General features: G+C 34.9%; 1 protein-coding gene across 2 annotated transcripts in view; it reads left to right on the top strand.

Moving 5' to 3' along the window:
- The first annotated feature begins 826 nt into the window (after positions 1-826).
- The window catches only part of LOC143255177 (uncharacterized), an 83679-nt gene continuing 58704 nt past the window's right edge, over positions 827-25801 (top strand). For both annotated transcript variants that reach the window (XM_076510430.1, XM_076510429.1), the window contains exons 1-6: positions 827-951; positions 4978-5123; positions 16582-19800; positions 21346-21502; positions 22468-22655; positions 23712-23847. In XM_076510430.1, the coding sequence (XP_076366545.1) occupies positions 915-951; positions 4978-5123; positions 16582-19800; positions 21346-21502; positions 22468-22655; positions 23712-23847 (3883 nt within the window). In that variant the 5' untranslated portion in view covers positions 827-914. The remainder of the gene's footprint in view (positions 952-4977; positions 5124-16581; positions 19801-21345; positions 21503-22467; positions 22656-23711; positions 23848-25801) is intronic.

The following is a 25801-nucleotide window of genomic DNA, read 5'->3' as shown; positions in this document are numbered from 1 at the left end:
GGCTGTATCTTTAAATAAATAATGAAGTTAAAGACTTATAACTCCGCAGCAGCTGTGATTAAAGTAAAGTGTAAACATTACAAGACACAAAAAATATAACTGCTTCTTGATCCAAATAGAGTGATTAGTTTGTGATGTTTGCTAAAAACATTTTGAAACTAGCTGAGCCTTGTTTCCCTTGTTAAATATTGTATACATTTATAATTCCTCCAAAGAAACTGCTGTCAGACCGGTGTTAAATTAGAGACAGTAATTGAATATAATAATTTAAATGATTAATTTTGCTTTACTTGAAAAATCATTTCTTAGCATAAGAAATGCACTCTCAGGATTATGAAGAAGGCATTTGTACCCGAAGTCCTTTATATTTCTGATCTATGCGATAGTACTATCACTTAATGACTCTTGATTAATTTGCCACAATATTATCCTAAAATTATAAATCCTTGATTAATTTGCCACAATATTATCCTAAAATTATAAATCCTTGATTAATTTGCAACAATATTACTTTAAAATATTAAACATAGATTAATTTGCAACATTGTTACCCTAAAATAATAACTTCAGGAGTAATATTCAACAATACCGCATTAAACTAGTAATTCAGTGATTAGTTTCGACCATATTACCTTAAAATAATGACTCCGTCATTAGATTTCAACAATATTGCCTCTGTATATCCGGAGCACTAGAAAGGGCGGTATTTCCTCTAGCAACGACCTGTTTACCTATTGGTTGCTATGGAAATAGTACATCGCCTAAGCTATGTCTTGTCGACTTTCTGGAACAACGAGTTTTCTTTATCCAATCTGTTCTGCAGTTCCTACCATTCAGTTTGGAACAGTCAACGTTGGCGAAGACCCTGCTAAGATATTAGGAGACCAAGTGTCTGTCAACACTCAATACAGAACATGCTTTATATTTGGATGAGAGCGCATTTTTTCACAGGCAAGATTTATTGTACATCTTATAATGTTTATTTCTTAGTAATGTTATAAATGCTATTAGCCTTTAAAATGTACATCTCGTCATTAAAATATTAACATAATACATATCAGGTTCAACTATTTAATGCTAAATTGCATTATGAATCCATTTACACTGTAGGTCGAATAATTATTCAACATTTTTTAATTGAAAAACCTCAGTACGTCTCTAGATTCAATTGTTTTGTTATTTGTGGTCAAATCTGTCAAACTCGCACCATTCTATAAAACAATTGAAGTAAGGAACTAAAGTTTTAGTAAAGCTAATTAATTTCAAGACCCAGATCTCGTGGATTCGATCAGTTCTTTTTTTGCTTCTTAACGATAACAGTATAACATTACTAATCCGAATAAATAGAAATTAACATTAATGTTTAAAAAACGAAACTTGAATTAGTTCATATTAATAACATATGTTATTCTATGGGTTGTATTCATTTATCTCCTGGCATTATACTAACGTAAACAAACTATTTTAACAACATGAAATTTTAGTGATCGAGGAACGTAAGTCCCATATTTCTTAAATGCTAGTCGTAAGTAAATATTATTTAACTACTAACGTTAATAGCGCTGGACGGGATCGAAATAATTTCTTTTTCACTTTTGTTTTTTTTACTTGGTAATAATAACCCTAAATTAACTGTAGTTTCCAAAAACATGTGAAACTCAACGTATTGTCAACGGACAATATATCAGGTTTGAGAATTACAGAATTGGCCCGGTGAGGCCAAGTGTTTAGGGCTCTCAGCTCATAATCTGAGAGTTGCGGGTTTCCATCCCATCAAACATACTTACCCTTTCAGCTGTGAGAACGTTAGAAAGTGGTGCTCAGTCCCATTATTCGTTGGTAAAAGAGTAGCCCAAGGGTTGGCGGTAGTGGTCATGAGTAGCTGCCTTCCCTCTAGTCTTACACTGCTAAATTAGAGACGGCTAGTTAGATTGAGTAGCTTTGCGCGAAATTCAAAAACAAGCAAACAAATAATAACAGTTACAGAGTCTACAATTTTCGTCTCTGTTTTGAAATCTTTAGCTAAGTTATACAATGACCAAAAGGAAAATGTCACCCAGAGCATTTCCTAATCACCTGCTTGATTACCAGAAGTTTCTCGTGTTTAATTATTTAATACACAACTTATTATCGTTTAACGTGTTAAATCGTTTGAAGTGTGCTAGTTTATATCAACTCTTGACAGCTTTTTGAATCTTTAATAATTATTCACATTTTGAAGAAAAACTATTTGAGTTTTAACTGAAAAATGTTCTTGGCCCTTGATTTTACAATAAAAATAACAGCAATATTTGTTTTTTGTTTTAAAACGTTCATTTACGAGTCATCAATACATATATTACTCATAAAATAACACGTTATAATTTGAATAATTACACGTCGTTCTTTATGTGTTTATTTACACACCGAAATATAGAGTTGTTTACGTTTTAGCAAAATTTAATACACCAGACAATATATACGTAAAATTTAGCTCTGTTTAGAACATGATAAGTGAAATGTTTGTTGAAATGATACTTAGCAAGTAATAATAGCTTAGTATAGAAACAAAACACTTTGTGAACAATGAAAATTCGTTTCTTTCTTTCTTCCGTCTAATCTATCACTATTAATTTAGGAACGGCTAGTGCAAATAGCCCTCGTGTAACTATCTTCGAAATTCTAATCTTTAAATGTCATAATATTCTATTGTTTTGAAGGAAATCGAAACTCATCTCCTGTAAGGGAGGTAATAGAAGTGGTTCCAGTAATTATGAGATTATTAGTCTTACATCAGTTTTGGAATGTCTGATTAAAGGTAGTTTGTAAAGTCATTTAACAAAGTTTAGGATTTTAACGCTTTTGTCTTTTTTTTTTAAATTTCGCGCAAAGCTACTCAAGGACTATCTGCGCTAGCCGTCCCTAATTTAGCAGTGTAAGACTGAAGGGAAGGCAGACAGTCATCACCACCCACCGCCAACTCTTGGGCTACTTTTTACCAAATAATAGTGGGATTGAACGTCACATTATAACGCCCCCACGGTTGAAAGGGCGAGCATGTTTGATGCGACGGGAATTCGAACCCACGACCCTCAGATTACGAGTAGAACGCTTTAACCCATTTGGCCATGCTGGTCCGAATTTTAACGAATACTCAACATGATTTCACTGAAGGAAAATTTTGCTTACAAATCTTTTGACATTCTTTGAAAATGTTACTGCCTATGTAGATGATGGTAAGAGTGTAGATTTCATTATCTATATTTTAAGAACACCTTAAACAGAGTATTACATAAAAGACATGTAAAGAAACTTATTTATCTAGGTGTGGAGGATAAGTTAACTAATAGGATAGACTTGATGGAAGAAAGCAGAGAGTTGTTATAAATGGAGCTCAGTCCATCTGGATTAATGTTGCATGTGGTGTACGTCAGGACTCAGTCTCAAGACTATTGTTATTTTAGATTTACATCAATGAAGGAATGGTCAATAAATTACTTAAATTTGCCGTTAATATTAAGATCTTGGCTGTTGCTGACTGTGAAGAGCATGTTATTTGGTAGCTGGGGTAATGGCAGATGTGTTTTAATCATATTAAATACAAGATAATGCATGCGTGTTATTAAAATTTGAATTAAAAGTGTAATTTAATCGCAATAATCTTAATAATGTCATGAAAGAAAGGGATCTTGGTGTTATGGTTGATCAGTCTTTTAAGCCATACGAGCAGCGTGCTGCTGCTCATGGTAGAACAAATAGGATATTAAGTTGTATCTACAAAAATATTGAATACAACTCTAAAGGGGTTATAATTTCATTATATGTCACTGGTTAGGCATATTTGGAGTTTTAAGTTCACTCTTGTTTTCCTTACTTCAGGAAAGATATTGAATTGTTGGAAAGAGTATCCTGGATGGAAAGGTTGTCATACGAGGATAGGTTAATATCCTTAAAATTGTTTTATCTTGAAAAAAGGAGAGTCAGAAATGGATCTGATTGGAATGTTTAAAATCCTAAATTGTTGACGTCATTAACATTTTTTTCATACTTCACAGAAAGAATTATAAAACTAGGGGACATAAATATAGATTTAGATAAGGTAGAAGCTAAGACAATTTTATTTTTCAAATATGGTGGTTGGCCTATGAAATGAGATGACTTTGGATATTGTAAAGATAGTAAATTTGAGTGAGTTTGAAGGAAAGCTTGATCCAAACATTAGATTGTGTTAAGCCATTTTATTGTAAATTTCACTTGTACTTTAAAGAAAAATGGAGTTTATTTAAAGTTGACTTTAATAACTAGGTTGAAAAGTCTATAGTAATACCAATAGATAGATAATTATTACTTATTTAGATTACAAATCACGTATCACTAGATCGACGCCATTAGGGTCAGGTGTGGTCTAGTAGTTAGCACGTCATGAGTATTTATGGTTTTTCAGCAAACTGTTGCAAAAACACGCTCCGCACTTTAGGGGCTGTAGGTAAGGTGAAAGAGTTGTGATAAGCTATCACTGTTCAGTCAGACAAAAGTATCTCAAGAGTTGGCGACGGACGCTCTTGACTTGCTGCCTTTATTATATCGGTTCAAGAACAGGAACGGTTATGGGTAAATAGAGAAACACACACAGTAAACCGACGCCATTAATACTTCCTGTATGAATCTCACCCAAAGTTTTGGACCAGTGATAAGATGTGATTCAGAAATTATAATTATACTTATAATTATAACCTTTTATAATGATATTAATAATGCTGGTTTATTACTTGAATAAAACATTAAGCGTTTTGCCAATAAGAATACAGTGTTCTCACTTAGACCTTCGATGGTTTTAGATTTCAGTTGAATATTTTGATTTGCTGTTTGAAGTCTAAACGCACACAGAGTAAGTGATAGCATTCTGAGTTTTAGGTACTTAATCTGATAGCCTTAATTAAAACAAAACATGGTCACAAGCTATTAAACAAATAAGTTTAAATCAAATCCTGTATACAGTAGGTACAACAGTTCTCCTGTTTGTTGGACTAATCCAAGTTGGATGTGACAACTTAGAGGGCGAGTTCATGTCGACCCCCGTGTCAACCGATCTTACTTTTGACGAAACTGATGCAACAAGCAAACCTCCATGTCCTCCAGGTCAGGTAAGCTACCAAATAATTCAAGTTAAAAATGTGAACCAATTGGAAAATATACCAATACGTTTCATAACATGTACGTTAATTTCGGAAATTGTGTGAAGCCTTAATAAAAGACAGTTACTATAAGCACTAAAGACTTTTTTCATTATTGGTGCTAAAAAGTCAATTTAAATTACTTCTAAAGATATTTTATTCTCAATACCTATAACCTCGCGATGTTTTACAAAATAATAAAATTATTTTTTTTTCCGAAAATATTCAACTAAAAAAAACCTTCAAGGGATCCTTTGTTTTTCAGAGATGACAAAACTAATCTTGCTATTTCAAATATAAACTCTTGGGTTTTGTCATAATTAATTGTTATCTTTATACGAAAACGACTTGTTTTCTCTCTGTATTTATTTTAAATGCACGTTTATATTATGTTTTTGGGTCGTACTTAAACAACGCTAAGAAATATGTTCTCACAAGATTTCAGAACTGTTCAGGAACCATAAGACAGCTCGGTGCTTATCAACTCTTTGATCTCTTGTAAATACCTGAAAAATATAGTTTGATTATAAAAAATGAAATGAAATTAGAGTTACCAAAAGTCTAAAATTTACGACTATAAAAAGAAAAAGCTATGAACATAATTTAATTATGAGTCATTTAAAAATAACGATAAAAAATATTTAGCCGCGGCATAATGGCTTATAGAATGACCAAAAGTCTAAAATTTACGACTATAAAAAGAAAAAGCTATGAACATAATTTAATTATGAGTCATTTAAAATAACGATAAAAATATTTAGTACATAGCTGTTTATTTTTATTTTTCATGTAGCTCCGTCATTTTTGACAGATTTGAAATCCACTTACAATTTTGAGCTGAGGAGGTCAGACCCTTTTGATTGATTTAGGTGACCACGCCCAAGGTTTCATAAAATAATATACTCCAATCCTACCTAAAATAAGTTCAACTTGGGGGTGAGCTCTCTGACATCCTAATGAATAATAAAACCTGATCGGGTATACGCACACCTCTCACTTCGTATTGCTGGCGCACAAAAATATAGCTAATAAAAAGGAAAAAAATGATATCATAGATTAATGTATTCTAATCCTGCCTAAAAGAATTTCAAGTGCCGCGATCATTGAGGATTCCCTCTTGCTTTGTTAAAGGCTGAATAATTTCTATAATAATAACGTTATAAATCTCAATTAATTTAAATGTGGTCCGGCAATTTCAGGTGGTTAGGGTGCAAGTTCGTCTCGTCGTCCCATCAAATATGCTCGTTCTTTCAGCCGTGAGGGCGTTATAATTCACTGTCAATCCCACTATTCGTTGGTAAAGGAGTAGCCCAAGAGTTGGCAGTGGGTGGTGATGATTAGGTACCTTCCTTCTAGTTTTACACTGCTAAATGAGGGACTGCAATGGCAGATAGCTCTCGTGTAACTTTGCGCAACATTCAAACTAATACTTTGAAACGTTTTAAAAATTAATATTACTTATACACCATTCAATTTTGTGTTGAGGTTTGAGGCTATTAAAATAAAATATTTTAGGAAAGTTTATTTTCATTTGAAACGAACAATGTAATGAAACATTTTTTTTTTATTTCTCTGATTATTCATGGGCCAAGCTGGGGCTTGTGGCTAGTGTTGGATTATGACGACGAAGCACAATAGACATTGTTTTAAATGCTTCATCATTCTCAGTCAGCATGTTAGACGTAACACTAGATGGAAAGTGGCCCAGGATCCCTGCAATATTCTATTAACTGACACGCGTTCTATTCAACTCACAATCACGTGCTATTGGAATAAATAAATAAAAGAAATAGTAAGTTAATGTGGTTTTGAAGCACCAGAACTTATCTGAATAAAACCTATGATTTTTATTGTGTCATACCCTGGTGAGTTTGGGATTTCCAACGCTAAAATCAGAGGTTCGATTAAGTGGACATAGCAGATACTCAATGTGGCTTTACTATAAGAACACACACATACACACTTAATGTGTGTCTGGTGAATTTACTTACAAAAAGCAGAATTTAAGGTATATTCATTTTAAACAGTCGATGTAATTTGTAATAATCTTGTATCAACTGATCTTAATGATTATTTAACCAAAGTTTGTATTTGTCTGCTTACGACTGAAGAATCGTTGTACCGATTGTCACTAAACTTGGCATGTACCTTAAAGGCCCTCGGAGAATGACATAGGGTGGTCGACGTTATAATTTTACCTCCCTATGTTACTTTCCATCCCCGTGTTACCAAAAATATTCCTTTTGCATTGAACAGATGTATCTGGCACATTTATGAAATGGGTGAATTAGGTAACTTAGCAACATTATTGACGTAATGGTGTCAACCTTTTACCTCAACTACTTCCATTATCCAATATAACTTATGCCCAATCGATTGCAATAGAAACGAAGGTGCTGTCTAGCAACAAATTACAAGAACGTTATGGAACTTCAACACGGATGTAAAACATTGACTAATTATAAAAAGCAACTAAGTGAAAGTTTTGGCGAAGTGTTAGTTATTATGTTTAAGAACTAATAAGTCATTCACCAATGCAATGATTTTAAAGTCTCAATGGTTGAAGTAGAAAAACAGAAAACGCAATGACCATAATTATTTAGTCAAAACAGATATTTTTACAAATACAATAGTAATATTTCACTGAATATCTATCGCAAATGACTCATTTAAAAATAAAAAATACAATAAGTATTTGAGATGTAATTTTACTTCAAGTGGGTTTCTCGTCACCAAGAATAAGTAATTTGTGTCAGCTATTTACTAATAGTAAATAATCCATTTAAACGCAAAGCCGAACAATAGGCTAAATGTTGTAGGGATCGAATCCGAATTTTAACATTATAAGCATTCAGCCATTGTCACCAGGGTTGGTTATGTAACTTTGTTTTTATATTTTCTTCATTAAAATTATACCTCAACATCTATTCTGATTGTAAGAACATTGACAAAGGACTTAACAACTTCTTTTCTGATAAACTCCATGGTTTATCAAGCTACCAAAAACTATTTACTTAGAGGCGACAGATAAAATATTTTAATATAATAAAAAATAAGTAATGAATACTTGCGCTAAAACAGTTTCCAATATCACCAATAAATATTTAAACCAAATTTGCCAGAGGCCTAGCCAGGGGGGACCGACCCCCTGAAAATAGATATATTGATCATATTTTATTTTTGCAGATCTTATACATAATAAACTCGTTTCGTGTCGTTTAATAAAAATTAAAATTCTATAAACACTATTATGCTTGATTTGTTTTAATGAGTAGTTAATTAAAAATTTAGACCATTTTCAACTTATTCAGTTTAATGATTCTCTTAGAAATTTTCTGCTCCTCTCCGAGTGGAAAAGCTGGCACGCCATTAACATTTGCACATTTGTTTTTATTCTAATTTAGATTAACTCGATTTTCACTTTCCAGTTTCCTGTGTAATGGCCATCAGGTGGTTCAGTGGTAAGTTTTAGTGCTTATAACGTTGAAATTTAAGGCTCGATTTCTGCGATGGGCATGTTGCAGTATAATGTGCAGCTTTAAACAACAAAATAAATATGCTGTACAGTGACATACTTTGAGAGATTAGTCGGAAGATTCGCTGCTTAGTTATTTTCATCCATTATTTAAGTACAGAAGTATAGTAAAGCCAACTGAACTGGGCGATTAATGAGAAATAATACCTAAAAAATAACAAATCATATTGCAGTAATGTGGAGAAATATTCGATAAAAATAACCACTATTAAAACCAGCTACAGAATTCATTGATTTTGTAGAAGAAACTGAGGAGTTAATCTAAAAACATTAGAGCTCTGAAATCACTAAAGATATTAGAGCAAGAAAAGACACGACGTACTATTGAAAAGAGAGGAATCATTTGAACTATATATACACATATATGTGTATGTTTTCTTACAACAAAGCCACATCGGGCTATCTGCTGAGTCCACTGAGGAGAATCGAACCTCTGATTTTAGCGCTTGTAAATCCGTAGACTTACAGCTATACCAGCGGAGGACATATATATATACAGAATTTTGATTTTGTTTCTATGTGGTGATCGTGAACTGTAAAATGACGGTTGGCTGCCGTTCTTTGAAAAAGTTTCGAATTTCTAAGATACAAGTTAATTACCCTGGTAACACTAAGACGAAGGAGAGGTGGTACTTCGATTATTTTAGTGGTCAGTTGGAGAAATATGTGAATAAAATATTATTATGGAACACTACGTAGACGATAATACCTTCTCTGTGAGACAGAATATCATTAAATATTCGTCCTGTTTTCTATTTCCCTTGGCCTTAACGGGCCAGACGTGGTCTAGCTGTTAGCATTGATAATATAATTCACTACGCACTGCAATAAAAACTCTCTCCGTTCCGCACGTTGGGGCTGTGGGTACGCCATAGTAATGATGGTTAAATTCGACTACTAGGTCAGACACGAACTGGTGTTAATTAGTTGACTGCCGGTTAAAATTTAGGGAGGGCTTGGTGCAGATAGCCTTCGTAAAGCAAACGTATTTAAACTCTAATAATTATCCTGATAAACACCTAATAATAATAAATTACAGAATATTCGCATCTATCTAGATTAGAGATTACGTCACTTATTACTAATTCGATACTGTTAGGAGTCCAACAGTAGGTAAACGATAAACCTACGGACTTACAACACTAAAAGAGCCTGGCATGGCCTAGCGCGTTAAGGCGTGTGCTTCGTAATCTGAGGGTCGCGGGTTCGTGCCCGAGTCGTGCCAAACATGCTCGCCCTCCCAGCCGTGGGGGCGTTATAATGTGACGGTCAATCCCACTATTCGTTGGTAAAAGAGTAGCCCAACAGTTGGCGGTGGGTGGTGATGACTAGCTGCCTTCCCTCTAGTCTTACACTGCTAAATTAGGGACGGCTAGCACAGATAGCCCTCGAGTAGCTTTGTGCGAAATTCCAACAACAACAACTACAACACTAAAAGCGGGGTTCGATTCCCCGCAGTGAACACAGCAGTTTCACTCTAAAGTCTAAACAAACAAACTGGTTACTAACGATTCATAATAGACGGTTAATTCAGAAGATAGTAAGAAATTCGCGTGCGTTTAAGTATATGTATTTTTGTACTAGTAAAGCTTCAGTTATTATATAAGTACAATCAACGACATTTGTACCTGGATATCATGTATCGCTGATATTCGTACCACCATGCGCCGGGCTGACAACAGTCCTGTTGTCGTAGCAACGGTGATGGCTGTGAAACAGTGGCAGGCACAGAGATGTTACTGTCACAGCTTGAATTTAGTTAGGGATTATTTCGTAACTCCATAATAAACAATCGAATAGACTGCAGATATGAGAAACGGCTACAACAGCAATGAGCTTAATTATAATACACATAAATCAATTTATGTATTTTTCATAACATTTCAGCGATTAAAATTATTTGACCACTTCCTTTGAAAATTATATTAAACGTATTATCAGCAGCTTTTTTAAAGAGTTTCTTCCATTTCAATAGTTTTTAGTATACTAAACTACCACTATGTACATGCATACATTATCGTAAACCACTATAATGGTTCATAATAAGGATCACACAGGAATTTGTTTAAAACTCTGATATAACAATTGAAAAAGAAAAATATTTTATAAAACAAACTTATTCCTGAAACAACCCTCCAAATCTTCCTCATCAATAGTTAAGGCTTTCCAAATATCGTTAATAAGTAAAATAACTGATTTCACAATTGCTAAACAAAGTTAAAATCTGCCAAAATGTTCGTATTATTACTTCACAAAAGTTACAGCACAATTGGCTGTATACTCTGCATCAAAACCTTGGCATATATACTAAAAGAAGCACTGCAGGTGTCCATGACTTATTTAAAAGTTGATTATTTTTCACTGAAAGTTGATTTGCGGAGTTACATATACGTAATATATGTGATACTGTTCTGAACGAATGCTTTTGTACTCAACGCGTGTTAAACACATGTTTACACCAAACGTCAAGCACAAAGCCATCTGGCTCAGTGAATAATTACCTCAAAAGTCGTATTACCGTATTCTCTAGTCTTTCATTGGGAAAGCGGTAAGTCTTAGGATTTAGAACGCTAAAATTAGGGGGTTGATTTTCCTTGATGGACACAGCAGGTGTCCTGATGTGGCTTTGTTATAAGAACGTACACTTTAAAAGTCCTGAAGCTTTATTTATAGGGACCTTTCAGGTGCATTTCGTTTATTTAAATATGCTACTTTTCTACTGGTAACATTTTGTACACTCATGCTGGGGATATGTATTACCATAGACATATATTTGTTCATTGCTGTTCATTAAAAAGGCAGCATAAAATAATATAATTAAAAATTTAGAATTTAAAATCTACAAACATGGATTGCAACGAAAAAGAATTGAGCAAATAAGGTTGGAGATCTACTGTTGACAGTTTGCTGAAGCTATTATGACTCAGCTATAAATTTAGTCCAAGTAATATCTATTGTAATGTAGGATCGCACGGAAATTTTGCCAAAAACTAAGACAGTAGTTTTAAACTTAATTCACTCTCTTTAAATCTGTGCCCCCCGCTAGTACAGCGGTATGTCTCCGGATTTACAACGCTAAAATTAGGGGTTCGATTCCCTTCGGTGGGCTGAGCAGATAACCCTTTGTGGCTTTGCTATACGAAAAACACACACACTTTAAATCTGTCGTGCTCTGAAATTTTCTAAGTCCTTTTTCCGCCATCAAAAAATCTGGCATTTCCTTATCTTGAGCATTTATTGGAAACTACAACTTTTGTATTTTATAATTCATTAATTGAAAACTGCCACATTAAAGGTGCTCGATTTTGTTGTTGCGTAACGTTACTCGAGTCGCTATTGTTCTTCGTTACTCGAGTTCGCTGACCCCACATGGATTTCCGCGACTGTATTTCAGCAAGTTTTTATCAGTGGACGATTACCATAGTAGATGTCCGTACTTAGACGATTCTTTCTAGTATTTTTTATGCTTAGCTAAAATCGTGATTGCGTATTCATTATTTATTACCACACCACATAGCAATATTATATAGTTATTGTTATTTTTGAATAATTGGCGTTAAGGTTGCGGTTGTAAATATTGTTGGTAATTGGCGACTCACTTTAAGTGTGCCGTTATTGTATATTTTGCGTGCATTATTTGTGTCACTTTATTATAGTAAACGCTTGCACACAACTCATAAGATTGCTTTGTTGCTTCTCGTCTTTTGTTACATTAAACTATGATGTTGATGAATTGTTTGTTTGTTTTGGAATTTCGTACAAAGCTATTCGAGGGCTATCTGTGCTAGCCGTCCCTAATTTAGCAGTGTTAGACTAGAGGGAAGGCAGCTAGTCATCACCACCCACCGCCAACTCTTGGGCTACTCTTTTACCAACGAATAGTGGAATTGACCGTCACATTATACACCCCCACGGCTGGGAGGGCGAGCATGTTTAGCGCGACGCGGGCGCGAACCCGCGACCCTCGGATTACGAGTCGCACGCCTTACGCGCTCGGCCATGCCAGGCCTTAATGTTGATGAAAACCACTCATTAAATCAATGAAGAGTTAGATACACATGCATTTAGCTTAAAATTTATTCCCCACAAATGAAAATAAAAATAACTTAAAAAAAAAATAATAGTAAATATTTTAATTTAAAAAATGAATAGGGTTAACAAGGTAAAAATCAAAATTCAAAACCTTCAACATGGGACTATAAAACTAGTAAACAAACAAGGTTGCAAATAGTGACTACATTATATTCTCAAACTACAAATCCCTATTTTGACTCCACTAAAACTGATAAGTACTGTAAATATTGAGTTAAAATAAGGATTTGTAGCTTGAGAAAATAATATGGACACTTTTTAGAATCCATAAAAAACATAATCTTTGTATTTTGATTAATTTTGTTTCTGCACTTGTTTGACGATCCCTATTCTTCCTTTTTAAATTAATTATTTTTACTAATCTTGTTATTATTCAACAAAAGATATTAATATTTCAATAAAATATATGTTGTTAAAAACAGTAAAGATACTGTGAAACTTTATTTTAAAATGGATATAGTTGATACCTATAGTAACAATAAGTAAATATTATGTAAGGTTTTGAAAAAAATAGTTGAGTTGGAATTTGAATATTGCAACGTCTTGCGTGATTGTTGCATTTAATGTTTGAGTAGTGATGTTAGGAAGAAAACGTTGTTTACTAAAGAACCTGAAACCAACTGGACATTACTATTTCGAACAAAGCAGTAAACTTTAAGTCTTATAATGCTAAATACCGGGTTTTGATTTGGTTTGCTTACTTTTGAATTTTGCGCAAAGGTACACGAGGGCCATCTGCGCTAGCCGTCTCTAATTTAGCAGTGTAGGACTAGAGGGAAAGCACCAACTCATCAACATCTACCGCTAACTCTTGGGATATTCTTTTACCAACGAATAGTGGAATTGAAGGTATCATTATAAACCCCTACTGCTAAAAGGACGTCCATGTTTGGCAACGAAATTCGAGCTCGTGACTCTCATATTGCGAGTCCAGCGCCTTTTTGGCTCAAATTATTCTATTAACATTTTCGTCTCACTGCTAAATTTCTCGATTGCGAAATCTTTGAATATTTTGTATCATATATACTTTACTAGATGTCAAGTGGCTTTCTCTCATTATGAGCAACTTTAAAACATAAAACTCATAAATAATTCGTTATTGTGTCTTCGTAACAGCAAAATACATAAGCAGATCGACTTCTTTATCATTTTTATTTGTAATTTCAGCTTCGAACCCTAAACTGTTCGTTTAAAATATTCAGTAATTACTCGGAATTATGCACAAATAAACAGCATTCTTAAAGACAGAAACACAAACTCATTTAAATAGGAAGAAAAACACAAACAAACAGTTTTAACTTGAATTTCTTTTACTTATTGCTGACGTTATGAAAGGCCGAACAAAGTAAATGTTCGATATTGCTGTTTTCATGAGCAAATGAGATGCATATTTATTGTTTCTAAATTTTGTTTAAACTGATAGTGCAACATCCATGGACGCTGCAATTTTATAGTACATAAAATCCCCAACAGATATTAGATAAACCAATGTCTTTTCTCTTTAGCATTCAGAGTTTAGTTCACATATTTCTCGATCGCCACTACCCACCAAGACCCACATTCGTCAAAATTGATTAACCACTTATTCAACTATTAACTTTTTATCTTTTCGTGATCAGTTACTTCATATTTATTCATTAAAAACCTGAAGCTATGCCAACTCTGTAATAATGATAACAGCATCGTGTGCATACTTCTATAGGAGTTGGGCGTCACCAAGGGAAGGCAGGCCTGAACTGTGAATCCAATGATTCAATGTTCGCGTCTCATTGCCGAAAAAAAAAAGCCTTGCCATTTGGGATCACAGCTGCGCTAAAATAATGATAGTGGAAGTCAACTTATAATTCAGACAAAAGTAGGCCAAAAAGTTGTCGGTTCATTGCTGTTTTCCGTGTAGTCTCTCATTTATTAATTAGGCTGAGTACAGATATTCTTTTAAGCAGCTTGGCTCGAAACATATAAAACCAATCAAGAAACAAGCATACTTTTTTATAAAATGTCACATCGTTTAGTTCACATATACATTGTACTCGTATATTTATAACTATGCTCTTGTGTAATGCGTTGGTTTAAACTTTTATAAATTTTATTTATTAAAACTACTAAATCACAACGAAAACTTTTTATTAATGCTGTGTCCGTTGTTTGATTAATTTTCTTTCTATCGTGTTGTATGCTCTGCTCTGTATTCAGAAAGAGCATGCGGTTGTATGGATAATGTTGTATTTCACGCTTCCCAGAAGCATCCATCCTTATTTTATTCTAATTATCTTCTGTCGGTGTAGATTATGTTCAAAGTTCACTGGACTGCCTATAATTTCTGTGTTAAAACTTTCCTTGTCATCACGATCTTGGTATTGTCTGTGATCCCGAAGCCATTTTATGATGTATTCTCATTCTAAGGAAGATAGTGGCATTAGTGAAGTCATCTGATGATGGCTATCTAGAGAAGATAGTGGCATTAGTGAAGTCATCTGGTGATGGCCATCTGGAGAAGATAGTGGATTAGGGCAGTCATCTAATGATGGTTATCTGGAGAGGATAGTGGCATCAGGGCAGTCACATATAATGGTCATCTGGAGAAGATAGTAACTGCAGTTGGTTGTTTGTGAGACATGAAAACCCCATATGGTTGTTTGGGCTGACAGTAACTCTAAGTGATTGTTCTGTTTTTCGTTCGTTATCTAAATATGTACAATTTATGGACATGATGTTGGATGAGGTTTCTTACACTTTTATGAGTGGCAAGTTGATAGTTATATTTATTGCTCATTAAACCATTGAAATAGAGGTAACGATAAAGGCATTTAATGAAGTGATTTTATTCCAAAATTGGCTTTAATTAGCCTTAAACTTCTTTTATAACTAAAGAAATGAGTGAATCAACTAATGTCGAGCAAAAGTGTTCTTATCAATTCTAGTTACGAGTTTATAATTTGCCCCTTATACGAGTCTTCTCACAGCTTGTAACAGCGAAGTATATTAATAACTGAAGGATGCTAATCTCCTATTTTTGGGGGGATGGGTAAATAGGGGAATGACTTGGTAGCAACTTGAGGGTTATAATGCCACAAATCAGAGGTTCATTATCTACCGTGGATACAACGGAGGTAGCTCATTTTTTAGACTTCCAATTTAAAATAAAACTTTCATTTCTGTTGGTAGTTGTTATTGTAATAAAGTGCATTAGAACTAAAGTTGTCTACAAAAAATGCACTATAATGGAATGTATTTTAATTACTGCTCGATGAGACATTCAGCAAAGTAATCTTGGCAACAGGTCCTCTTAGAGGTTCAGAAAGGCCTTGACTTTTATCTTTAGAGACCTCTGGCTACCAAAAAAAGTAAAAAAAATATAATACGCGGTAATAAAATAAGACAATCATTAGCCCTAAGAAAAAATGAAACATAATTTGAATATTTAATTTATATATTTAATTTCCAGCTAAAAGCTGAGACTGTGACATATTTTGGTGTGATTGGGAGGCACATAGAAACACGACGCAAAACTGTACGAATAAAACAACGTAACAAGTGTCTAACTTTGAAGTCTCCTGTGACCTGACCTCTCTACTTTAATTGGCCTTACTTAGCATTATGTCGCTAAGCTTTAAGTGGTTTTCTCATAATGTGTAATTCTAGTGCTCTACAAATATGATTAGAAGGAATTATAAATATCTCGGTGTGTTTAGCATCATCATTTGAAACTTTCATCATAAGTTAGTTCTAAATTCATATTATAATTTTCAATCCAGCAAAGAGCATTGTTCTGATTGGATTATTTCTGTTTTCTACCGGCAGGTATTCTGTTTTCAAACTAATTTATGTGCTGAAGCTTGTGGAAGCACCACGGTCAACGAGAATCTGACATGGTCCTGTCCTGCTGGTTATACCTATTGTGTTCAGACCGGAAATTGTTCAATAGAGTGTCCATTAGAAACTTTCACATTGATTCCACAATGTCCACCAATAATGACGTATTGTGTAGAAACGAATTTATGCACTTTCTCTAACTGTGGTGAGGAGGACATCGACTCAATCATGTGCCCCCCAGGAACAAGTTTCTGTGCTACAAGTGAAAAGTGCACAGCTGAGTGTTCAGATGAGGTTGGAGATACCGCTCTCTGTTTACCTGGGTTAATATATTGTGCGGAAGCAGATGAATGTGTCTTTTGTATTGATGAAGGCTATTCTTCTAAAGCGATATGTCCATCAGATCACGTATTTTGTCCAGAGGAAAATCGTTGTGTACCAGACTGTACAGAAGAAGATGAATCCCCATTAATCTGCTCACCAGAATCCACGTTTTGTTTGGAGAATGATAGTTGTGTACCTGACTGTTACGAAGACAAGAGACAAACAATTTGTCCTCCACATATGGTTTTCTGTGCCACGGAGTCTCGCTGTGTCCCTGAATGTAACAAAGATGAACCAATAACTATTTGTCCTCCACATACGGTTTTCTGTACAGCTGAGTCTCGCTGTGTCCCTGACTGTAACAAAGACAAGAGAAACGAGACATTAACGATCTGTCCCTTACATATGATTTTCTGTACAACTGAGTCTAACTGTGTCTCAGACTGCAACAATAATGAGACAGATGAAACACGAACTATCTGTCCTCCACATTCAGTTTTCTGTGCAACTGAGTCTCGTTGTGTCCCTGACTGTAACAAAGACAAGAGAAACGAGACATTAACGATCTGTCCTCCACATATGATTTTCTGTACAACTGAGTCTAACTGTGTCTCAGACTGCAACAATAATGAGACAGATGAAACACGAACTATCTGTCCTCCACATTCAGTTTTCTGTGCAACTGAGTCTCGTTGTGTCCCTGACTGTAACAAAGACAAGGCAAATGAGACACGAACAATCTGTCCTCTACACATGGCTTTCTGTGCAACCGAGTCTCGTTGTGTCTTCAATTGTAATATAGCTGAGACAAACGAGATACGAACAATCTGTTCCCCACCTTTAGTTTTCTGTGCAACAGAGGCTCGATGTGTCCTTAACTGTGACAAAGATGAGATATTTGAGACTCAGACGATTTGTCCTTCATATATGGCTTTTTGTGGAACTGAAAATCGCTGTGTTCCAGACTGTATCAAAGCCGACACAGTTGAGACACAGATAATCTGTCCCCCACACATGATTTTCTGTCCAACTGAGTCTCGCTGTGTCCTGGACTGCAACAAAGACAACACACGACCTATTTGTCCTCCACATATGGTTTTCTGTCCAACTGAGTCTCGCTGTGTCTTGAACTGCAACAAAGATGAGACACAATCTATTTGTCCTTTACATATGGTTTTCTGTCCAACTGAGGCTCGCTGTGTCTTGGACTGCAACAAAGATGAGACACGATCTATATGTCCTCCACATATGGTTTTTTGTCCAACTGAGTCTCGCTGTGTCCTTGATTGCAACAAAGATGAGACACGATATATTTGTCCTCCACATATGGTTTTCTGTCCAACTGAGTCTCGCTGTGTCCTCGACTGCAACAAAGATGAGACACGATCTATTTGTCCTCCACATATGGTTTTCTGTCCAACTGAGTCTCGCTGTGTCTTGAACTGCAACAAAGATGAGACACAATCTATTTGTCCTTTACATATGGTTTTCTGTCCAACTGAGGCTCGCTGTGTCTTGGACTGCAACAAAGATGAGACACGATCTATATGTCCTCCACATATGGTTTTTTGTCCAACTGAGTCTCGCTGTGTCTTTGATTGCAACAAAGATGAGACACGATCTATTTGTCCTCCACATATGGTTTTCTGTCCAACTGAGTCTCGCTGTGTCTTGGACTGCAACAAAGATGAGACACGATCTATTTGTCCTCCACATATGGTTTTCTGTCCAACTGAGGCTCGCTGTGTCTTGGACTGCAACAAAGATGAGACACGATCTATATGTCCTCTACATATGGTTTTTTGTCCAACTGAGTCTCGCTGTGTCCTTGATTGCAACAAAGATGAGACACGATCTATTTGTCCTCCACATATGGTTTTCTGTCCAACTGAGTCTCGCTGTGTCTTGGACTGCAACAAAGATGAGACACGATCTATTTGTCCTCCACATATGGTTTTCTGTCCAACTGAGTCTCGCTGTGTCTTGAACTGCAACAAAGATGAGACACAATCTATTTGTCCTTTACATATGGTTTTCTGTCCAAGTGAGGCTCGCTGTGTCCTGGACTGCAACAAAGATGAGACACGATCTATTTGTCCTTTACATATGGTTTTCTGTCCAAGTGAGGCTCGCTGTGTCCTGGACTGCAACAAAGATGAGACACGATCTATTTGTCCTTCACATATGGTTTTCTGTCCAAGTGAGGCTCGCTGTGTCCTGGACTGCAACAAAGATGAGACACGATCTATTTGTCCTTCACATATGGTTTTCTGTCCAACTGAGTCTCGCTGTGTCCTGGACTGCAACAAAGATGAGACACGATCTATTTGTCCTTCACATATGGTTTTCTGTCCAACTGAGTCTCGCTGTGTCTTGAACTGCAACAAAGATGAGACACGATCTATTTGTCCTCCACATATGGTTTTCTGTCCAACTGAGTCTCGCTGTGTCCCTGACTGCAACAAAGACAAGACACGACCTATTTGTCCTCCACATATGGTTTTCTGTGCAACTGAGTCTCGCTGTGTCCCTGACTGCGACAAAGACAAGACACGACCTATTTGTCCTCCACATATGGTTTTTTGTGCAACTGAGGCTCGCTGTGTCCCTGATTGTAAAAAAGACGAAATAAACGAGACAAAAACGATCTGTCCTGCACACTTGATTTTCTGTCCATCTGAGTCTCGTTGTGTCTTGGACTGCAACAAAGATGAGAAACGACCTGTTTGTCCTCCACATATGGTTTTCTGTGCAACTGAAGCTCGCTGTGTCCCTGACTGCAACAAAGACGACAAACATCTTATTTGTCCTCCATATATGATTTTATGTGCAACTGAGGACCGCTGTATTTCTCGCTGCAAAATGAATAATACTTTATTTTCGGTAAGTGGATCTGATTAGTTGCAGTTTTATAGTATACCAAGAACCAATGTTTTGCTACCTTTTGGTAAGCAAACCTGGTTGTTGGTGCATTTCTGAACTATGTGATATGTGTTAATGTTGTAACTTTTAAAGTCGTATGATACAATTGGATATTGTTATGCAAAAGTTACCTATGGATTTTCATATTATCTGGACTAAAAATGTGTTGGTTTTTCATGCAAAAGATAACTAAAACCCAATCTTGCTATGTTACTGCTATACGTTGAAAAGTTTCTAGGACTTCAGTTATGCAAAAATGACGTATATGGATTAGATCACTTTTACAGAACAACTTTTCGAAACTTTTGAAAATTATAAAGTAAGTTTTTCTATAATTATATACAGATGAAGAGCTTTATTTGTCATATCATTCAGTATCTTTTATATTCAATTATTTGGTACAGAAAGGTGATATGCGGCTTCAAAATGCGTATAGTACCTTTGTACTCTCTCCTTATCATTTTATAATACTATTATACTTGCGAATGTTATTAACCCTAACTCGAGATCCATTAATTTGACTCTACAAGCTAATGCTGATCGTTGAATGAAAAGTATTTCATACGCCATTCCAGCGATCACAAATGGCTGAGAAAAGGCACAAAATACTTTTACCTTCTACTTTTATAAAAGTATACATTTATTTATAAAATAAATAGTTCTATTACATATGTCACTGCACTCCTGTAACAACTAACAGCTGGTGCATGTACACTTGTTACAGTAACATATATAAATATGAATCTTCAAGATGATAACATAATCGATGTGGACGGCTTTGATGGAGGGCTATTTTTGTATCGAGGAGGGCTAGCTTTCCTTCATTAAACTCTAGTGCTACAACAATGAACACTAACGATTAGAATGAAAACACGATATTGTTGATTTTCAAATACACCGAATAGAACGTATCGAAAAACTGTTTACTTATTATTATTTTCCTTGACATCTTTTAAACAATAGAAAAAATGGGTAGTCTGCGTTAATTAAAATAACCTAAGCCACAAATTGTCTTTTTTTATTTGTGAATAATACTGTATAGTTTAACGTTATGAAAATATTGTTCCCTAACATACAACAATGACCTGCTCTGATTGAAATTAGGACATACCAACACTACTCATCGCTCATTTTTTAAAATAAATCTCAACTTTTTGTCATTTAATCAAATTTATGATTTACATATCAACGTTTAATTAACCCTGAAAATCTAAATACCGGAAACAGTTTAAAATTTTTTTGGTTGCATTGAAGTGACTAATGCAATGAAAACTCAGTTTATCAAATTATGTATTCTCAAACTCCAGTGGCACAGTTTAAGAAAAAAATTAAGACATTATTTGCTGTCTTAACTTCATTTAAAACTAATTAATCTTCCAAATTATCCTTACAAAACCAGTATTTCTATGTCGTATCTATTCTTATTGCTCTGAATTTAGCCATGAAAAAGTAGACAGTTTGTTATTCAGTTTGGGTAATATATACTTTTCTTGTACTTCTATTTAGACAACCCAGAATACTACATCACTGGTGCCTCAGTCAGCTTGGTTTACAGACTCTTTAATCTTTATAGTTATTAGGTTTAACAAAGATCTTCAGCCACAGCAAACGTTTTCATGTACTCGACTCTTTACGTATGAAATCAGTCATAAGCTAGGGAGAGGTAAGAATTTAGAAAAATATGTTTTAATATCTATCTTCTTTTAACCTGTTTTCGAAATGTCTCTTTTATTAAAACTACTCAATTGAATGTTGCAAGTTTTCATACTGTAGAATTATGAATTAAATTCACACAAATATACATAACTTTTATTACATTTGGACAACCTATATTTACGTTCTCTTGCATTATTAACTAATACAGTTGTGACTACTGCCGCTCCCCAGTGATACAGCGCTATATCTGCGGATTTGCAATGCTAAAATCCGGGTTTCGAGACCTGTGGTGGGCAGAGCACAGATAGCCAATTGTACTGTTTTCTGTTTAACTTTAAACAAATCGAATTAGTGACCGTGAATAAGTGAGCTTCGAGTTTGAAGGTTGTAGTAGAACACTGGATCCATTCGGGTTAGCACTTGCTAACGGTTGTCTTTTTTTAAAGTATTTCATCTTAAAATATCAATGTTTGTTTAATTACGTTTGATTGTTGCAGACATAAGAACTCAGCTAGAGATTCAATTTGTTGTTTCTTATTAAGTATAAAATAACAAAAAGAGCAATCTGTGTTCTGCCCACTCAGGATATCGAAACCCAGTTGCTAGCGATATGCGTCTGCAGACATATCTATATGTCATTAGGGGACAGAAGAACCAGAGATACAACAAACAATACGTGATGTTCAATTTTAGGTATTGCATGTTGTGTTATGTATCTTTTTCAGTAACAGCAATTCCTGTGACTGACGTCATTCGGGCTTACTTTAAATGTTTATTACGAAATACCTTGTGTTACGAAACCAATTCATAAGTTTTAGTTCATTCGGCATGTTGTGCTTTTAATAAATCGCACAGTGTTTGTTGTGAGTAATTAAAGTAAGAAAAATACCAGTTGTTGGATTTAATTTGAAACGGAATTCTTCGTTTGCCGGCTTTTTCTATAAATTAATTTCAGCTTCGATTTTAACACAGATGCCATTTGTGATGTAAACAGAAATAAAGTGATTATTACACTTGGAATAAACGCCACTATAACGCCTAATCAAACTCTTCGACTGGAAAAAGGAAACCAGCTTTACGACGGTTCCGTTTCTCCAAAGAAAGCTAACGGCAGTGATGAAGCCAGGGGAGAAGTCACTATCCAAAAGGCTGTAAATCATGTAAGGCAAAAATAATGTTTTCATTTCTTTTAAGAAATTTGTAAATTAGCTACTCCCTTCTTCTCTCTGTTTTTTTGTTTAAATTATGATTTATTTTTTATCGCTTTCAACAAGTTTGTAGCACGAAGATATTATAGTCAGCTTTGCATGTGTTTCATTTTCAGGAATAGAAAAAAAAACAAACTTGGCGGGAATTCTCTTTAGAGGCTCTTTTCGGTGTTTACATTTCTAGTTGTTAAAATATGAAAATATTTCTTTGTGATGACTAATGTAGCTTTCTGTTTTAGTGATTTGTCAAATATTATTGGTTGTGCTGATAATCTATGTTCTAGCTATGACCTCTTAACGCATATACTTTTAATTTAACTATGAGCTATTAGTATGTGTATTTTTAATCTGGCTATTATCTATTACTGTATATATTTTAACATAGCTATAATCTATTAGTGTATATATTTTTAATGTAACTATGATGTTTAGTGTATATATTTTTAATGTAATTGTTATCTATTAGCGTATATATTTTTAATGTAACTATGATCTATTAGTGTATATATTTTTAACCTAGCTCTGATCTATTACTGCATATATTTTAACCTAGTTATAATCTATCAGCGTACATATATTTTAACCAAATTGTGATCTTTTTGTGTATATATATTTAAGCTAGCTGTGATCTATTAGTGTATATATTTTTAATTTCGCAATTATCTACTAGTGTATATATATATTTTAATGTTACTATGATTTATTAATATATATATATATATTTAATCTGGCTATGATTTATTAGCTTACATGTTTATCGTATGTATATATAGTGTATATATTAATGATAAAAACCACAAAGGGTGAAATTATCTCGCAATCATCTATAACGAAACCAGAAATATTTTGTTAATGAGTATATTATTTGAACCTTACTGTCTTCCCATTTTATCAACTTTATTTTACAACTAAATAAATATTACAACTATGCAAATATCGGACATTTCAAATCCGATGGAAAAATCTAAATTTACATGTCTGTGTAAAACAATAGTGTTTCTATACCAGGATTTCCCACATTTTGAGCTGTTCGGACCAAGAGAAGTCTGTGGTGGAGTAATAAACATCAGTACCTTAATGGTTACAGGGGACGGTTCATCCGAGCTCACTTATTTCTGGAGCGTTTTTCCGATGAGTAATTCCTGTACGTCATTTTCTGATATTAAGAAAAAATAAATGAAAATTAAGACCCATTTATTGCTCTTATTGTGGTTACCTGTATACCCGTTTTGTAATAGTACAGCATAGGCTGAATATTGTGGTTACCTGTATACCCGTTTTGTAATAGTACAGCATAGGCTGAATATTGTGGTTACCTGTATACCCGTTTTGTAATAGTACAGCATAGGCTGAATATTGTGGTTACCTGTATACCCGTTTTTTAATAGTACAGCATAGGCTGGAATTAGAAATATCATGGCGATGGCCGACGTTTATATTACTTTGTATGTATATGGACATATACACTGCTGGCCAAAATCTTAAGGCCAATGAACATAAAGAAAAAATATGCAGTTTGCGCTATTAGACTCAACCACTTATTTGAGTAGAGCTTCGAAAGATGAAAATAAGAAAAGGGAAAACAAACAAACTTTTTTAGCATTTAATAGGGAAATGTGAACACTATGAAATTAGCCTAAATACTAACTGGTCAAAAGTTTAAAACTATAACAAAAAAAAGTCCAAAACAGGGTAGGAAATGCCCAACAAGAGGTCTCAGTAATGAGTTGCACGGCCCTCATTGCGAATAACTGCAAACATTCGCTTTAGCATGGTCGATATAAGCGTTTGCGGAAGGCTGGCTGAAATGTTATTCGAAGTGGTGAAGATGGCTTCACGAAGATCATGCACTGGGTGGAATTGACGTTCATTTCTATAGACTTCCCTTGCCATTCACCCCCAAACATTGTGATTCAGTTCAGACAAACACGCTGGATGGTCCAAAAGAGTCACATTATTCGCCATGAAAAAGTCCTTTGTCCTGCGGGCATTGTGGATTGCAGCGTTGTCCTGCTGAAAGTTCCAGTCATTTCTACACAAGCGAGGGCCTTCAGTCGATAAGGATGCTCTCTCCAACATGCCATGGTAGCCAGCTGCTGTTTGATGCCCCTGTATAACCTGAAGCTCCATTGTTCCATGAAAGGAGAAAGCACCCCAGATCGTGATGGAACCTCCTTCACTGTGTCGTGTAGAACATTTCTCCGGTGGGATATCCTTATCGTGCCAGTAACGTTGGAAGCCATCTGGACCATCCAGGTTAAAATTTTTCTCATCAGAAAACCAAACCTTCGTCCACTTTTCTACGTCCCATGTTTGGTGCTACTCAGCAAAGTTTAACCGAGCTGTTTCGTGGTGTAGAAGGAGGCCTGGCCTTTGAAAACGTTTACTGTTTTTAAAGTCTTTCTCTTGTAGATGCCGTCTTATTGTTCTTGAGCTGCATTCTGCGTTCGTAAGGGCCTTAATCTGGTTCGACGATCGGCTGGTGTCTTGCCGGACAACCCGTCAAATCCTCCTGCTCAACGCCGACGAAATTTTCTTTGGCCAACCACTTGAAATTTGCGTTCCGTATCCCTCAAGGTGTTTTAAGAAATTTACAACAGCAGCTTTACTAAGCCCAATCTCACCAGCGATGGCACGTTGAGAGAGACCTTTTTTTTGTAGCTCGACAATTCTGCCACGTGCAAACTCTGTCAGCTTTTTAGCCTTTGCTATGTTTTTATCCAATGTAACACAGGAGATATCAGTGGGAAATGTTGACAACACTAATACTTGAACACAAATGGCTAAATTTTGTGACGTGTTTACCGATTAACGCTTTGTTTCAGTATGGTCTTAAGCTTTTGACCAGCTAGTATTTAGGCTAATTTCACAATGTCACATTTTCCCTATTAAATGCTTAAAAGGTTTTTATTTTTATTTTTCCTTTTCTTATTTTCATCTTTCGAAGCTCTTCTCAAATAAGTGGTTGAGTCTTACAACGCAAAATGTATATTTTTTCTTTATGCTCATTGGCCTTAAGATTTTTGCCAGAAGTGTATATACATATATTTAAATGCCTTAAAATATCATTATTCTGTGTTGTGTTAAAAAAATTTAAC

Source organism: Tachypleus tridentatus, chromosome 7 (genome assembly GCF_004210375.1).
Source record: "Tachypleus tridentatus isolate NWPU-2018 chromosome 7, ASM421037v1, whole genome shotgun sequence".
Classification (NCBI taxonomy): domain Eukaryota; kingdom Metazoa; phylum Arthropoda; class Merostomata; order Xiphosura; family Limulidae; genus Tachypleus; species Tachypleus tridentatus.
Note: the sequence above shows the minus strand (reverse complement) of the source record. Positions and strands in the feature narration are given on the sequence as shown.